At 39.7% G+C, this 17,832-nt stretch overlaps 1 protein-coding gene across 1 annotated transcript in view; it reads left to right on the top strand.

Annotated features, from left to right (window-relative positions):
* The window catches only part of ADAMTSL1 (ADAMTS like 1), a 518,348-nt gene that overhangs the window by 403,431 nt on the left and 97,085 nt on the right, over positions 1–17,832 (top strand). Inside the window, 3 exon segments of the mRNA XM_068422922.1 lie at positions 9,505–9,555; positions 13,592–13,796; positions 15,063–15,210. Coding sequence (XP_068279023.1) covers positions 9,505–9,555; positions 13,592–13,796; positions 15,063–15,210 — 404 coding nt within the window.

Here is a 17,832-nt window from a genome sequence, read left to right on the forward strand (position 1 = left end):
TTGCTTCCCAAACCAGGTATACCAGCTTTAGACTAGCTAGGTGTTAACAGAGCAGAACAAATCACTCCAAGCCCAAGATTATAGTTTTTACCTCTTCTAGAAAGTTTTCATTGAAGTTTATTGACTTTTCATAGCTGGAGTTAACATTCAGGTTTCTTTGTCACTGAATACACATTTACCTGGAGTGTATGGCAGTCTATATTCCTTTGTTCTAGTAAACACATTTTTTAATGGTAATTCTGTTTGTAAATAATTAAAAGGCAGAAATGTTCTCATACATTTTTAAATTTGAAGTGAAGATCTCCCAGAATTAAAAAGTGGAAATATCAAATCTTGAAATCCAACTTTATCTCAGGTGTATTGTACATTCTTTAAGTTACATACTTTATCATGTTTTTCATTAGGATGTATTAAGGATATAGTATTAAGAATGGAGCTTCAGTAGGGCTTTGTGAAAAGTATTTCCCGTTGAGCAAGTACTCAGAAGTGATTTTTCAACTTGGAGATTACTTTCCCACAATGCAGCAAGACCCTTTTTTTCCTTTAATAATATTCTGTCAAGTTCAGTATCTGGCTTCTCTTGTCCTAGTACTTTTCACAAGAAAAAAAATATTTAATTTCTCAGGTTGCTTAAATATATTAACAGTTGCAACTAGAAACCTTACTGTTATAAAGTTCTTGTATATTTTCCTCAGTGATTTTCTCAGATCAAAAACTGTTTCTTTCAATTCTCCTTTGAATAGTTTGAGACAAATGTCAGTAAAGTAGAGGCCAGGGATGATCATATAAGAGACTTAAATATGAACGTCTCAGAAAAAGGATTGCTGAAAGGTGTAAAACAAAATGGAACCTGTCTTTTAGATTCACCTCTCACAGTACGAATGAGAAAGTAATTTTATGCAGCTGCTTTTCTTTTTTTTTTAAAACCTAAGCTGCTATTTTTTAAAAATACAGTTCTGAGTCAAGTATGTAATTTGCCTCTGGAATTTGTACTATGGATATTTTCCATACTTTCCCCCGTAATTCTAAATAACATATTCTCAAATGGTAAGACAGACGACTGCATGGTACATGGGAGGAAAGAGAGGAAAAAAAAATAACAGCTGGGCAGATGTCAGGAAGCAATTTTTGTTTTATATAGGACATAACAAGGCAAAGTTGTTGATATAAAGACCCTGAAGGCAGGGAGAGTCATGTAGAAGTACAGCTATGCTGTCCCAGGGTACAGGCAGTAATAGAAAGGAACTGGCTTTTTCGAAACATACTCATGGAATGCCAAATTGCAAATTATTATTTTCAAGAGTGCCTCTGTAAAGAATTCAAGAATCAACAACCCAGACAGAAACCAGAGGAAATCTGTGGTAACTTCTGGAATCCTGACACTTTCTTACGGTCAGGAAGAGGATAGGTGAAGCAGAACGACGGGATCAGGAGCATGAGCGAGGAGGGCGTCTTGGCTCTGCAGAGTCTTTGCTGTGTGGGAGCCACTCTGCTCCGCCAGTATAAAACTAAGATGTTAATTTTTCCTGGCAAACCCAGTTCCAGTGAGGCATAGTTGAGTAGTGGTTGCTGACTGTTCCTATGGTGTGTCAATGAATGCCACAGAAAATAATCGTGGAAGACCACAGTGGCGCTGAATAAAGTAACTAAGAGGGTTACTGTAGGAGAGTTTACATTAAAATTTTCAGCAAAGGGCAGGCTGAAAGAAAAGTTTAGACTAATACCAGGAGTATCGTGTGGGCCTGCAATTAGTTGCCTCTTTAGGCTTAATGCATAGAAACGTTTTACTTTATTGTGCTTATTATGGCAATAATTAGAAGTATAGCCGGCATCAAGAGTAGCAAAAAAAGCTTAGACTGAACGGATGTGGAAAATGAATCAACTTCAACTTCTCTTTCTACAAACCCCGTTTCCCACATACTCAGAGGAGAATCAGTGTGTGGAAGGTTATTTATCAAACATATATAATTTATACATTTTACTTTTCTGGGTTAAGTAAAAGTGGCCCATCCACCTAAGTGAGAACAGTAAATAGTGTCTTGCGGGATAGATGATACATCATGACACTGAGTCCCTTTTCATCCCTACATACTATCCAGCCTCTCTTGTCGACCCTCTTTGGGATCTGGCTCCCACCCTAGAAAGATAGAAGGAAAAGGTCTGTTTATTTACAGTCCATTAAGATTTTACAACAGTCCATGCTTGGCTGGCAAATATATGTATAATGTCTACAGATGTAAATAGTGTCCAGTTCGATCTAGTCCACTCCCCTCTATATGGCAAAATCCAACATTAAGATTCCACATAATTAATTAATTGCAAGTCTTTTAACTATCAGAAACTTCACAGACTGGAGGGTTTAGGGGAGGTTTTTTAGCTGTCATCAGTATCCTTCTGTCTGTTATCATCTAATGAAAGGTGAATGGATTTTTTTTCTGCTTTGAGAAAAAGTGTTTAGATCTGACTTAACTGTGTGTGCTAAACACTTCCCTAGGACAACTCTGAGGTGCTATAAGCTGAAGATACCATTTCTTTCACAGTTCAAAGGCATTCCTCCAAAAAGCTATTTTTACAAATATGAAAAAGGCTTTTACCCCACTCATCATTCACCTACTCACCAGGATACTCTCTAGAGTACAGCACATCAGTGCTGCTTCTAGATTTCATCTTCAGCTTTTTAAGTGGCATTCCCAGCTGCACTGTTCTGCATTTTTACCAATATCTTACCTATTTTTTGCCTGTCTCCGCTACATGTTAATGTGGGGTTTTCTGGCTCACAAAAGCTTTACTGGTGCTTTTACCGAGAGATTTCAATGCTGTATAAAGATCTCTAAGGGCATCTTCAGGAAAGATTCTAACTTCATATTAACAAGCCTCTAACATGTGGGATTCTTTTTATTACTTTGCCAATAATGCCAGTCTGACCTGCATGGGCAAAAATCCTAGAATTTGCCTAGAGCATTATCTGTAAGCCTGCCACCAGAAATAATGTTAGCACCTGTGGAAAGTTTGGGGGAAAATCTCTAGTTCAAGCAAGACTGTCAACATTCAGAGACCTAAAGGAATTCTCAGATATCCACAGTTTATGAAGTCCTCCAGTAAAATTGCAAACTCCTCTTCCTATTCATCAAAGTTTTTCTTTTGACATTCTCACTTAACTATCCATACTGGGTGGAGGCAGGCATCAGCAAAAAGAAACTTGAATTTAAATAAAATTGTACTTTTCAGTTGTTAATTTTTAGCTAGTCTAACAAAAGCAATGAAGTACAAGTAAAAGCACACAAAAGAGTGCTAGGATATCATGGCCATTCAGAGTTACCCTGAGTAGCAAGAAGTCCCCAATATACTTTGTGATGTGAAACTGTATACAATTTCCTGGGTGACAGTGCAAGACACGCATGATAACTTCTATATATTTCCTTCAAAAGATAAGGAGGTAGTAATGAGTAAATATTCATGATTAAAAGGGCAACACAGAGCATCCTCTTCATCAGTAACAGAGGTCTCCTCACTTCATTACAAGTTGGCAGCTGAAGCAGGAAATTGCCAAACGCATTTTTGCTTGTTATCAGCTTCCCTAAAGGTATTATATTAGACAGCAATTCTAAGCCAAGTGTCACAGCAGTGCAGTGTTCCCATTTTCACTATATTCTTTCTGGAAGATGAACAAAATGGAGTGCTGGTATGTTCCTCAAAAGACAAGCTGCTGTTTCCGATTTAAACAGTAGCAGCCATAGGTCTGCAGTGATGAGAGGGGTCTGAGACACAATGACTCATTTATTGTTATTGCCCTCAACTGGGACATATGAGAGATTTAAACTTTGTTTTGAATACTCTTTCACGTAAAATAGCCCATAGTTACTGCAGATACTGGGCTTTTTGACAACACCCCACCATGGATGTGGGACACTGGTCATGACAATGCCCTTTCCTGATTTCTGCCTTAGGCAAATGGTCATTTCTGTAGATTTGCATTTTTGCTTAAGTTCTTAATTTGTTACAAGGGGGTTGAGAAAGCCTTTCTGCCTTGCAGTGATCTCTGAACGTTGATTGACTCTGATTGCTGGGTCTGGTCTCAATTTCGACAGCCAATCATATGCATATGAATGACCCTAAAGACAGCAAGAGATGGCCATTCCAGGGGAAGATGAGACATGAAGATTTTAGCTGTCTAAGCAGAAGGGAGAACAAGCCTTTTCCACCAGCATGGTTGAGGTTGCATGTGCTGGAAAAGTGAGACTGGTATTAGCAAAAAGTACACTGCCTGCGAATGAGAGAGCACAGTCAACAAACATCAGTCATTCCAACTGTGTATTTATGGAGGGTGATTTTTGAATAGTTCAGAATTTACCGAGGAACTACCAAGTTTGCTGGGGTTGCTGGAGAAGTGAGCCAAAGTGAAACATTATGTATGAAAAAAGCAGAGGAGAAGTTTAGGAGGCCAAAACCAATTCAGAGCAGCAGGAAAGGAACCACTGCATAAGTTTTCAGGAAGGCTGAATTGGAAATAGTGATACGTTCGAGTAGAAATCGTAGTACGTATGTCTCCATATGTCTCCAACAGGAGTTATAGATGGAGAAGGAGCTGATAGCAGTGGCGATGTTCTGGTAGTCATAATTGGAGTCACCTGAGTTCAAGAGCAGGAAAAAGATGAGCTACAGATACTCCTAATGCCTAAAGAGACAATTTTCTTCTCAAGACAAATAGACAAAACCTTGATTTTTTTGGGCAGGGTAAAAGGCATTTAAACTAAGCTAGAAAATTATTTTCTCAGAACAGGCAGGGAGGGTGGGCCAGGAAGCGTTCATCAAAGTGTTAAAAGATGTGAATAGCAGAGCAAATTCAGCTCTAAGGAGAAAGAAAGAAAGGCAGAAAGGAGCTGTCAGGATGCATCGGATAACAAACTATAAGGTGGGAAAGTAGTTCTTTTACTGCTATAAGCATCAAATACAGATATCTGTCTGCCCGAGATGAAGTTACAGGAAATGTAGTCTATATTTCAGTCACAGAAGAGACAAAAACTGCAGCAAGCAGTTAGATGGTAACTTACAGAGATTTTCACTGGATGTTTGGATTTTAACATTTAGTAGTGGAAAATAACAGCAAATTCCCATCTTTGTATCAAACACTCCTCATCCAGACCACCATAAAATATTAAACTGAATAACAAAAGGAGAAGATTTTTAGAAGCATTACAGTCATGCTACAGGAAGGAAGTACTTTTGCTGCTTCCAGTTGATGACATCCACTTCAAGCCCTGTAAAGAGTTTTTAGCAGTCTATGGCAATGATAAGTAAAGCGTATGTTTCTTAGAATGTGAAATGTGTACGCCATGAACAAGTCATTTATTTTAAAGGTGAGATACTGTTGTGCTGAACAGATGTGCTGTCTAAAGTATGAGACTTTTCTGGAGGTTGACACAGAAGGATAGCTTTCTCAGAAGTCCTTTGCATTTTTAAGTAGGTTTTTTAACTGCCCAATGACATTCCATTTAAAAATGTTTAGGTGAGGGTCATTGGCTTTTACCAATCCATAAAGTACTAAGACTATATAAAAGGATATATGAATACAAAATACATGGTAGTACTTCAAGTTCCACACTAATGATAGTTTTACAGAGTAACACATGGGAAACTTTAACAGATACTGTCTATTTGAGGACCTTGATACCTGTTTCTCAGGGCAGCAAGCATTCTTGTAGCACGAGATGATGTCGCACTGTGGCAACTTCATGGAGCACTGTAAGGGGAGGGTACAGTATCACACACTGCCTTAATGTCAGGATTTGTAGTGTTAAACTGGAGACCTTTTCACAAGCCTGTCATCCGTCCAGTGATAATCACAGCTCTCAGGGAGATGCTGGCTCAGATGCTAAACTGTTGTCTTTTGTGATAAACTTTTTCAAGTCTTCCAAGTGTTTCCTTTCACTTAATGAATTAACTGTCCACAGCCAACTTAAGACGCTTCAACTTTTTATTATTATTTGCTGATCACTATTAATGTCTCAGATGATACACTTTGGACCATTGCTTAGATGACATAGTCCCTGCCATGCAGATCGTTTACTCTCAAGTCTGAGAGATTTCAGTGAAGGTCTAAATCTTTGCTGTGCAAGTCCCCGTCAGGAAAGAAGTGTAACAGCTCCAGCCACTGGGACTGTGGGCAGCCCTGCAGCTGCAGCACTGCGGGTAGGAAACCCCCAGGAAAACAGAACCCACAGCAGAAGTAAAAGCTGTGAGCCATAGGCTTGCAAGTGTCCTGCAGAGCCTGGGCACTGTCACGGCAAGGTGTGGGAGCATCAGTGCAGGAGCGGCAGGCACCTCTACCCACTCCCAGCCTCGGCACATCATCCCCATGCAGGGTCACACAACACTGAGGCATCTTTGGGGAAGATGCCCTTTCTCTCTGCTGGCTCTCTTCTCTTAGCTGTAGATCCTGTGCCTCTGCTCAGCTCAGCAGGTGCCCAACCCAAGAGCCATGGGCATGCAGGATAGGGAGGTGGGAAGGGCTGGCACCTTGTTGGAGACAGAGTCATTGGGGAGCTACAGGAGAAAGGCATTCATGCCTACCATTTCTGCTAAGGGGGTGGCTTAAGGAGGAAAAGGAGCTACCAGGGAAGATGACACACCACATGTGACTTTCAGGAAACGTGGCTGCGGGCACCCATCCCAGGGGAAAGCCAAACATTTGCAGAGATGACAGGCCTGGCTGTGGCCCACCCACCTCTGGCCTGTGTAGCTCCTGTTCCAGCTGGACATGTGCCTTGGAAGAGCAACTGTGCTGAAGCTGCCAGCACTCAGGAGGAAAACAAACCAATCTGCAGAGTATATGACACAACTTGTTCATCTGAAAGGCATGGGAGATTTCAGACATATGAGATACAACTGATCTTCAAAATAAGAGTATGATGGACTGATAGATTCATGGAATTTAAACCACTTTGTCCAGTCAAGAAGTACAGGATTCACCAAAGTAATCACTAAGATGTTTCTTAAATAGTTCACTTACTTAGGCTTGTTTTTTTTTTTGTGGAACACACACGCAGCTAGGAAAGATGCAGTTGCCATTAATGGTACAATGATATCTGCTGTTCTGTTGTATCTTCATGATGATTTTTAAAATCATAAATTAAGCCATTGTGTAATATAGTGGGGGTCTTTTTCCTCACTGTGTCATGGGACTTATGTTGTTGGGGATCATTATCTTGTAGTAACAGAATGAGAACTTTTGGCAATGGCTCACATATATGCAAGGACAGTGTCAGTAATTCTCTGGAGCTCTACACCATTTACAGAAATGCAACTTATATATGCAAAATTCTTTGAGAGTCAAACCTTTCCAATGACAATATTAATCTAGTGCTTTGTAAATGTTATTTGATCTTCATAACAGTGTTTGCATGTGGTATGGTTATTTCCATTGGAATGGCCTTGGATATTATGCATTCTACTGCATGTAGACCTGGATTATGCATACAGACCATGTTTGTTAAAAAGAAAACATTTCTCACTGCAATGAGTGAGAAATGTTTTGAAATCTCTTTCTTTCTTAGGCAGTAGATGTTTTTATGGTATAATTATTCCATTTCTGAACTTGATATATTAATCTTTTTTTCCAACTGCTCTTTTGCAAGCTGATGAGCTGGAAAGTGCAAAAGCCTTCAGAATGGAACTTCAGCAACAGTGGTAGAAGAGTCAGGAAAAAAACAGAGATTCCTGAAAGCTTGAGCAAAAAAAACTCAGAAAAAATCCCCTTCCATCTTCTTAAAATACTAGTACACAATTTCTCAAACTTCTCCAGGCATTTACCCACCAAGATAAGTCTGAAAAGACTTGTTCATTGGCCATACTCTAAATGACCCATTTGTCTTTTCCAGATTGGAGTTTCTCAGTGCCAGAACTGCCTCTCCTAGATGTTTAGATTTTTGTGGAGGCAGGCAGCTCTCTGAAGATGCAAATATGCACGCTCACGCAGAGGGCTCCTGTGGCTGCAGAGGCTGGTAATCTTAGAGGGAGCTGTCTAGTCCCCATCACACACTTCCAAGGCTCCACTGTCTTCCCGTGTTTTAGCTGGAAAATTCCAGCATGCTGACCTGGCACTGACTCCTCGCTGTGAAAACACAATGGGATCCATTCTCCTATCGTGGACAAGTTATGCACATAAAAACCCTGTTAACTGAAAGGAGAATAGACCCCTTTAGCCGTAGCATGACAAGACTCCTTTGAATGCTTACAGCATTTTTCAGTGAACTGTGTTGAGGATGGACAATAGTTTTTCCCTTCCCCCTCCTTTGCTCCTTCCCCCTTGCAGAAATCCATAGCAGCATACTTAGCACTTCTCATCTGTATAAGGCTCTCAAAAAACTTCTTCATTCTTTTTAGTCAGTTTCCTCTCTCCATGACTTGGGTAGGGACACACCTTTTATTTTAATGCCACTAGCATTCACTCATTGATGGTTCTGCCCACCTGCCTCATCCAAGTCCCCTGTTGCACAGTGGCTTTGACAAAACTGATAGATGAGGTGTTCTGGGATCATCTATTTGACGTTAATAGTTATGCCTGATAATTGGGAGACAACATGGGTAGTGATTCTCTGAGTCAGAATCTATAAAAAGTGCAGATAAAAGATGAAATTCCAGACTAGCAATTCAGTGAGACCCTGTAGTTGCCAACACATCAAGTGACATCCATCTCACACATAACTGGCATGATAATGGTTCAGATAATTACCAATTTTGATCTACACTATTGCCTTCTATAATCTTTAGATGTTATATTATTTAGGTATTATACCAATAACACTACAGCAAACCAAGGCAAACAGTCACGACAACACCAAAATCAAAAAACTAACCTGACATGTTACTCTCCTCTCCAGCTCCTTCTTTCTTCCAGAAAAACACAAATAAAAAGGCAGGTTCTGAAGATGAATGAAATTGGACCGATTTAAGGTGGAGAGACAAGAATTGTAGATTTGAATTCTTACGCTGGGATTCCCCAAATTTCTAATCCTGGCCCCTGTAAAAGCAAATGTTTTATCCGAAGGGCAGAAACAACCATATAATAATTTTAAAAGGGGTTTGAGCTAGAGCTCTCTAAAGCAGATAGAAGTTCCCCTGTTGTCTTTGGTTACTTTGGATCTAAGCTCCAAGAAAGTATTAAGTGTAGAATTTTTTTTTTTAATGGCAGATAGTAACCTAATAAATTTAAATAATGTTTGGACAACTCATTTGAATCACTTTTGGTAATGGATTGCTTCTTAGTCAAATAGTAATATATTAATAAGTATAAAGTAGTAATTGGTGGTTTATACTTTGAATGACTCAGAAACGTTAGGATGGGAATGTAAGTTTTGTTTTAAATGTGATAGCAACTTAGGTAAAATGTTTGTTTGGGGATTTTTTGTAATATTTTGTGAAAAAGGCTGTATAATGTAATCATTTAGTGTTTATTTTATTATGTGTACCTTCTACTCAGAGGGTTGGCATTATTGTTCCTAACAGTGATGGATACAAGCAGATCATGCCCTATGACCTCTACCATCCCCTTCCTCGGTACGTAAAAGTCAATCAGATGCTAGGATTAACAAATACATTTACTTATTTTTTCTTGTTTCTACATTTTTGCTTTTCTCTCAAACTAAGTTAACAGATGCTGCTTTTCTCTTGCTCTGAACTCCTGCAGATTAAATGTTCAAGTGCTAACCTGTTACAAATTCTGTTGATGCAGAACTGAAACAATACTATAACTGAAGTAGAAATGTGGACTTAAGTGTGTGGTCCCTTTCTTTCTCTCTTTCCTCACCCCCCCACCCACCTCCCCTTTTCTCTCACATCTTTCCTTTTTCTTCCCTTTTTTAATTTCTGAACAGGACTGTAGCCAGTGGCTTTGTGATGAACCATCAGACTATCTCTCCAGCAGTGCTGCTTCTTTCATGCTTATAAATTGTGAGATTTTGGGTTTAGACAGTATTACTGATGTGTTCTGATCTCCAAACCCATGCTAATGCCTTCCCCAAGGGCATTAATCCATTGGCTTTTCTAAGAAATCAGAGACTGGGGCAGGAGTAGGATCAAGGCCTGATTAGTATTATTAATTATCTCACAATTAAAATCTCTTTCATGTAAGACCTGAGATTCTCATGAAAATATTCACATGAGTAATTACTCTTAAAGCAGTGAATAAGACTGGTGCTGATAAAAATGTTTGGTAGCTGAAGGATAATAACCTTTTGGTTTTGAAATACTGCCTGGACATGCAATAGTATTGTGCTATGTTTCCTTCTTCATTAATTAATTGTGTCATGGAGTATGAAATCACAGAAAGAACCCCCTAGGCAACTTGTTAGTCTCATCCTGGTCAGGAAACGACCTCCCTCAAACCGTGATGAGGCCTAACACAGAGAGCTTTCAGTATCAGCGTGCAAACGCAGTTCATTCACATTCAACAGAGTCTCCAGCCAAATCATGGACCCACCCCAAGCTGCAAGTAAGAAGGCAAGGAGGAGAGCAGCTTACTTGCCAAGTATGGTGGCTGCCGTTCATGTTGACACCCTTTATCAATGATCTGTGTCATTTGGATTAAGCTTTTCTCTTCCTAGCTAAGTGCTTATGGTTAGGTACACACAGTCATTATCACCAAATATTTCTGAGATACACTTATAAAATATATCTCTGCATCTAAATCTTTTTTCTGGAAAAGACTTTTTTCTGTTTATTTTTAAAAAACCCACATAGATACCTCCTAACCTCGAAAATTAAACCTCTGCTAGTAAGGAATACAGAAACCAGAATATTAATACAGGGTTTGTCACTCTAGTTTTGAATAAAACAGATTTTATTTAAATTGTGTACCAAGGGCATGTTCATTGACAAAAGATGGAGAACAAATTTATGTCAGAGGATGATTCAGCAGTACTTAACAGTGGAGGGACTGTATTTAAGGAAAAAGCATCCTAGGCTGGCAGCTAGACAGAGGCTTTTTTACTGCTGAAGAAAATCCAAAATAAAGGATCAAAATGCCCTGAGGTATTTGGCTTTCAGTAACGTTGAAAGCAGAAAAAAAGATCATTCACTGAAAAAGATCAAAAGGCTGAGACTGTTTCTCAAGCTGTTCTGGATTATGGTCTCACCCCGTAACAGTCCCTTTACATCTACTCTCCCAGCCACACTATTCTCCTTTAACCCTCCCCATCAATTGCTCAGGCTGCAACTGCTGGCTGACACCTCTGCCCCGCTTTTTCCCTCAGCTGTTTCACTTCTGTGTCCCCTCTTCTCCCTCTCTCCCACTACCACATGTACTCCTGTGAACCCATGAACAGGGCTCAGGTCTTCCTCCCTCACCCCAAGAGGGAAGACATAACCACATGTCTCTTCTCCAGACCTCAGAGGCAGCAGAAACTGAACAAACCACGAGGCTGGCATGAGACAGGGCCAAGTCTGGGGGATAAAAATTTCTTTCCTCTGAACCTGCAGAGTTTAGGCAGCAAAAACACAAACCAAAACAAACTCAACCAAACCAGAGAGGCCCTGATTGCATTACCTGTCTGAGACTAGCCCCTAATACCAGGGACAGAGGACAGTGACAAACACTTCAGGAGAAGTGGAGAGCAAATATGGGAAGGCATCTTTGCAAGATTTCCCTACTGCAGTCCCTCAGCCTTGAATTTTATCACGAAGAGGGGAAGGTATAGTTCAGCAGATATAGTGCTTACTTTTAATGCACCACCAATTCCTTTCACATATTCTCAGTCAATGTCGCACCCATTTTACCTCAAAAAAGAGCTGTGCTACCCGCTTTAAGAACAGTGCAACAGAGAAACCTCACCTTCCTGTCTTACACATACAAAAGCTGGGGATCAAACTGCTTGCTTAGATTTAAGCTGCTTGGTATTGCTGAGGTTGCCTAAGGCATCTTGAAACTTGTCCCAAAGACTCCAGGGAATTCCCTGGTGCCACATTGCTTTTATGCATGGGAAAAGCTGGCTCAGGCTGGCTGCGGCAGTTTCTGCTGTTCATGAGTTTCAGTTTGAGGCCTCTTCATTTAGATTTGTGGTAGTGAGAAACCTTAACTGTATACTGGGAAACTTGCTCAGCAGAGCCACAGGTAACACAGTTGAACTAAAAACATTGCTAAAATTACCCGTTCGTGACATATGTGGCTTATGCTGAGCACATGATGATGGATATGGCATGGTGTAAACATCGTTTCACCACTTCTGAGTGATAAGTCATAGAATTAATCAGTGGCTTTACCATTCCTAATCAACTATTCGCATAAGCCATTTCACGTTGAGTTTTACGGCACTTTTAGTCAGTAGCCAAGTGTGGGTAGTGCTTACATGTACTGGAGCTGATGGGAAAGAGATGGGTTGATATGATGAAAACTCAGAGGGAAAGATAAGCATTTTTCGTATTGCTTAATAGTCTTGGTGATACTGTGACTGTTACTTAATAAAATTAATCCCTTTGTTTTAAGCAAGAGGAAAAAATCCTCACCTTTTGCTTTTTTTCATTCTTGCCTGAAAGAGGAAACAGGTGGGTTTTTTTCCACAAAAAAAAAAAAAAGTCAAAAACCAAAAACTGATGACCAAAATCATTGTCTGAAATATTATTTCTAATATGCTTATCAAAAGGACATTTGCCTTTGGGGGAAAAAAAAAAAACAACAACACATTTTGTGAAATGTTTCCAGGTACGTAGAACAAGCACACTTTTATACTTTTATACCATCAGGCATGCATAGGATTATAGAGGAATAGCCACGTTGGATCATGACAATGGTCCTGGATACTGTCTATGACAATGGCTTGAATATAAGAGAGGAAGTATCAGACTGGTTTATGTGGACAGACATGTACACATATAAAACAATACATACATTATTGTATATACATCACTGTAAAAGAAGGATTATTCTCATAAGTATGCATAGCTTTACAGAACATACACGTTGTTCTGTGGATTTGTCATTACATTCTCAAATGACACCTGTAGAGAAAAGATGGTTTCTGAGTTCCTCTCACTGCCTCGACTGTAAGGAAACAAGGCCCATGTGTTTTATCCATCAGAGGCCACATATCCTGTCAGTATAGTCACATCTTCTTTTCTGTAATTTCCTCCCATCTTCTTTTTTTTCTCAAGTCAGTTGTTTCCCTGGAAAGAAACACTGCCATTTCCCAGTATGTTCTTGCAAAATGAGCATCAGCTTCAGAGCACAATGAGCTTCCAGTGATTTGTGACAAAGATTCCTCAGAACATGACAAATTGTGAAGATGTGATAATCCTACCAATTAAATAAAAGGAATTAAGTTAAAAGTATTTAGAGTTTCTGTGGTAGTAGTCACTGGATTAGTGGGAGAAAGGAGGTTTCATACTACTAATCTGTGACGTAAAGACAGCAGCCATGAGTGTGCTTTTCTGTTATGGCCATTTATGAAAATATAGATACGATTAATATTTACTGATGTTAATGAGAAAAAAAGCCCTCATGCACATAGCAGTTTATGCGTTTGGGGGATGCAGGTGGGGGTGGGTGCAGCAGGGCTTCCTTTTCCTGATGCCTCTCTGTTTTGTTTTTTTTTTTCCCCAGGTGGGAAAGTACACCCTGGACTGCCTGTTCCTCCTCTTGTGGAGGGGGCATTCAAAGCCGCAGCATCTCATGTGTGGAAGAAGACATTCAGGGGCATATCAGCCCCGTGGAAGAATGGAAATGCATGTATACTCCAAAGATGCCTGTTGTCCAGCCTTGCAATATATTTGACTGCCCAAACTGGCTTGCTCAGGAATGGTCTCCGGTAATCAGTTTAGCTTTGTTGGTTTTCTATCTATCACACTAGGAATATATCTTAAATTATAGTTTAGTGAGCTTGTGGAAGTAGGAACTTTTACTACTTTCTTTCCTTATTACCATGACCTCTGTTTTAAATTATGCTATTTGTCTACCTGCAAAGTAAATACTCAGGAGCAAGGTATTAGGATTAACGTGATTAAGGATAATGATGGAAAAACAAATCAGATCTGTAACGTTAATTAGTGATCTTCTACTAATAAGAGACTGGGAACATAAATGAAATGCACAGAACAAAACCAGTAAGCATGTAATGGTATATCTTATTCACAACTTTTCAGCCACAAATTGAATATCATGAATTGCTGAGAAATTTCCAGAAATATGTAAAGCTGTAAATGACTCTGCTCTTTGATGCTTGTAGTGGTCTGTTCCTGACTCACCTTTCCTTCTGTAGACAAGTAAATGTCTTTGAAATATCGTTCTACAAAAGTAGAAAAGTACTTCGATTTTGTACCTAAAGTCTTAGTCTTGGATGTAGCTTCTCACCACCCCAGTTTCTCAGCAACAAAAATGGGTTTTAGAAGCTGAGCTCGCTCACCCACAGGTGAGGTGTTCTTGACTGATTGCAAAGTGTTTAGTGATTTCCAGATGAAAGCTGCTATCCAAGAGCAAAGTAATATTGGTAGTATCCATAGCCGTCCCCACTGGTTGGTAGGTTTGATCCTCTCCCATGGAGCCACTTCTGAAACAATCTGTACAGGGGGAAAAATTGATGTACCTTATCAAAAATAAATGAAAAAGGCTTTAAAAAGTGTCTGAGGGAAAAAGCCCAAATAGTTTCCCGTTCTGTTTGGTGCCATGTTCCAAAATAGCTCAGTGTCACCCCTGTTAACCCATAAGCCCCAGTACTTTGTCCAAGAAAAGCGGAGTGGCTTCAGATGAAACTGACAGGGTGTTACCGAACATATCCAATATGGGACGATGGCCACAAGCCAAGCAGCCAGTGCTGAGAGAGTGACACTGCAAGAGAAATCCAGCAGCAAAATGTCCAAACCAATTAAATGTGCAGAGCAAAAAGGCAACAATTTCTGTCAACTTTATACGTTATCCATAGCTTCCAAATATCATGAACTATTTATGTTCAGACTTGGGTGTTTCTGCATCATGTTTTGCTCTCTGGTGTACACATACTTCTATTGCACATTCCCCTTTTATTTGTCACTCCTGTGATGTATCACACACACCTTTTGGTTTTCTTTTTTTTCCCCAGTGCACTGTGACGTGTGGACAAGGACTCAGATACCGTGTGGTCCTTTGCATTGATCACAGAGGGATGCATACAGGAGGCTGTAGCCCTAAAACAAAGCCACACATAAAAGAAGAATGCATCGTACCCACTCCTTGCTACAAACCCAAAGGTAGTAAGGCAGAAGGATTCTCATAAATTTTTCAGAGCTCTTCCACATTGAGCAGTTTTGTTTTGTTGCTGGTAGCACTGTTTCCACCTGCACTGAGTTGTGCATTTGCACCTTTAAGGCCTGCCATTCCTATTCCAGTCTGCCTGCCTGCAACTTGGAGTGAATTCTGGCCCCTCCCTCTTTCTTACAAGCTCTGGGGTTTTCACTGTTAATTTGTGATCCAGCAGACCAAGCAATATAAATGTAAATTTGACCACAGTATAAGCAGGTTTAACCTCACTGATGGTCTCTGGTTAAATTTGCCCTGTATTTTAAAAGGAATTAAATATATAAATAACATTCCTGGTAGATAAATGAAACCAAGATTTTAACTTGCCTATTCATAACTTGGAGCTTGAAACAGGTCTGAAGCAAGCATTGGATATCCCAACACGAAGTTCCTCTTACTAGCAAGGCTGCAAAATTTAGCAGGCTGTTAGACTTGAAGCATCTTATAGCAAGGAGTACTCACGATTTGTATAAAAATGTTTCTTGACTTGGTCCACAGACAGAGAGTAATACTGGGGCAAATACCCCACATTTTGTTGAGAGGAGAAAATATTTCTGCAGCTTTTTGGAGGTTCTTATGGGGTGGGAATGTTAGAAAAAGTCCTGGAGACTGGGTTGGATTAATGGGCAGTGGTGAGGTGCAGCAGACACTGGTATTTGACCATTTCCACAGGTATATGAGTGTGCATGTGTTTGTGCGTGTATATAGCTCTATCAATACAACCTGTGCCTGTATGCTGATTAACTTATAGAAACTTCTGGGCTACAGTAATGCAGGTGAACTTAATTTCCCTAAACTGGGGACTTAAAAGTCCTATGCAAAGCATACTGTGTTGCTTGGGTTTAACGTTACTCCTTATCTTAGTTCTGCAATGATCTCACAGTTCTCCCTCCGTAATGCAAATGGTAATGTTTGAAGACCCATGTACCTGAAGGCTAAATCATGCTTTTAGGACAGAGCTGGACCAGATGATATCCAGAGGTCTGTTCCAATCCAGATTATTCCTTTTATGTGCTAGAAGTTTGTCCTTTTTATTTCACAAGTCTAGAGTTAGAAATTTAGAGCAGTAGGGGTAGCAAAGTACCTGTCCTCTTTTGAACATTTTAGTGCTAGCCTGCTTTTTCCTTCTGGAGCTGGATTAACATAAAGCAGAAAAACAATCTTCCTAGCTGACTGAAGCAACAAGACAGAAAATGTAGAATTCCCTCTTCTTTTAACACGCTGTGCTAAACAGAAATAGAATGCAAATAGTTCATGTAATTTATTTTGTTTTAGTTTATTCAAGCACTGAGGCACTTTATCTTACACCAATAATGGGAAAAAAATAGGATATCCCTGGATTGAGTAATGAGTTTCAGTTTTAATAGAGAAGGTGTATGCATCTAATACAACTTTATGTATAATACAGGATTTAAGTGGTTTTATTGGAACTGTTTTATAAAAGGAGCGATTTTACTTTAATCTCCAAAGGTAAAAATTCCTCCTTAGCTTATGCTAGGAGTGCTTTTTGTTCATTTTTATTGTCAAAACGCACTGTACAATGTCAACATTTCTAATCCTCTAACTCATTGTACAGTGTAGATGATAATTAACTACAGCTCTAAAAAAGAAAAGTTATTTAAAAAGTCACATAACAGGCAATGGTACACAAGAGCTTTTGCTTTTTACAAGCACTTGCATCCAAGCGAAAATACACAGAAGTAAGGTCTGGCTTTCCAAAAACCATAAAACAAGCTGCAGAACATATAAATAGAAATATCTCCTACATATTTTGTATAACTAATGCAGTAAAGTATAGATTAAACTAAGAGCCATGCTGGCAAATATTCACCTTTAACTGGCACTAAAAAATATGTTAGAGTAAGAGCTTGGCAAGCTGTTTCTAAGAAAGAGGCATAGTAACTCTGTTACTGTCCCTTTTTACCTCAGTTAATAACTTGCTCCAAGGAAATTTGCTTGACTAAAGTTGCAGTAGCTATGAAATCAAGTTGTAAGTTGTTCCTCTATGATACAACTGACAGATGGGAAATTTTGTGTGCATATGTGGAAGGTTCACTGTTGTGCACAACAGAGTCACAGAAAATTCCTGACTGTTCTGAATGACATTAATCTGCTCCCGTTGGCCAGTACAAATCTGTGCATTACATAAACCCAAAAGGCTTAGGTGATTTGTGAGTGGCAAATAGGTCTGGCCCTCATTCTCCTCAGTGGTCTGAGTCTCACTCCCTTTTATTTGTGTTTTTTCCCCTGATACTAGCCCAGAACGTTTTGTTGAAATGCAGAGCTCCTTCTCAAATTATAGTGACAAATTTGCTCTTGGTTTATACCCCTGTAGAGCTAAAACAGCTCCACTGCCTTCAGCTCAAATACTCCACTTTGACACCGCATGAAAGCGGAGTTTGGCTTACGAAGTGGAGTGGCCCTGCGCTCCCCAGAGCAGAGCGGCTCATTGCGCTGCACGCACATCCTGGAGGGGAAGAAAAGCAGCTCTACTGTTTTCCATCAGAAATGACAGAAAAAGTATCAAGCTCGGTTTTTTAAATCCACATAGCTGATGAACTGATAAACTTAAA

This window comes from Nyctibius grandis, chromosome Z (genome assembly GCF_013368605.1).
Source record: "Nyctibius grandis isolate bNycGra1 chromosome Z, bNycGra1.pri, whole genome shotgun sequence".
In the NCBI taxonomy this organism is placed as follows: Eukaryota; Metazoa; Chordata; class Aves; order Nyctibiiformes; family Nyctibiidae; genus Nyctibius; species Nyctibius grandis.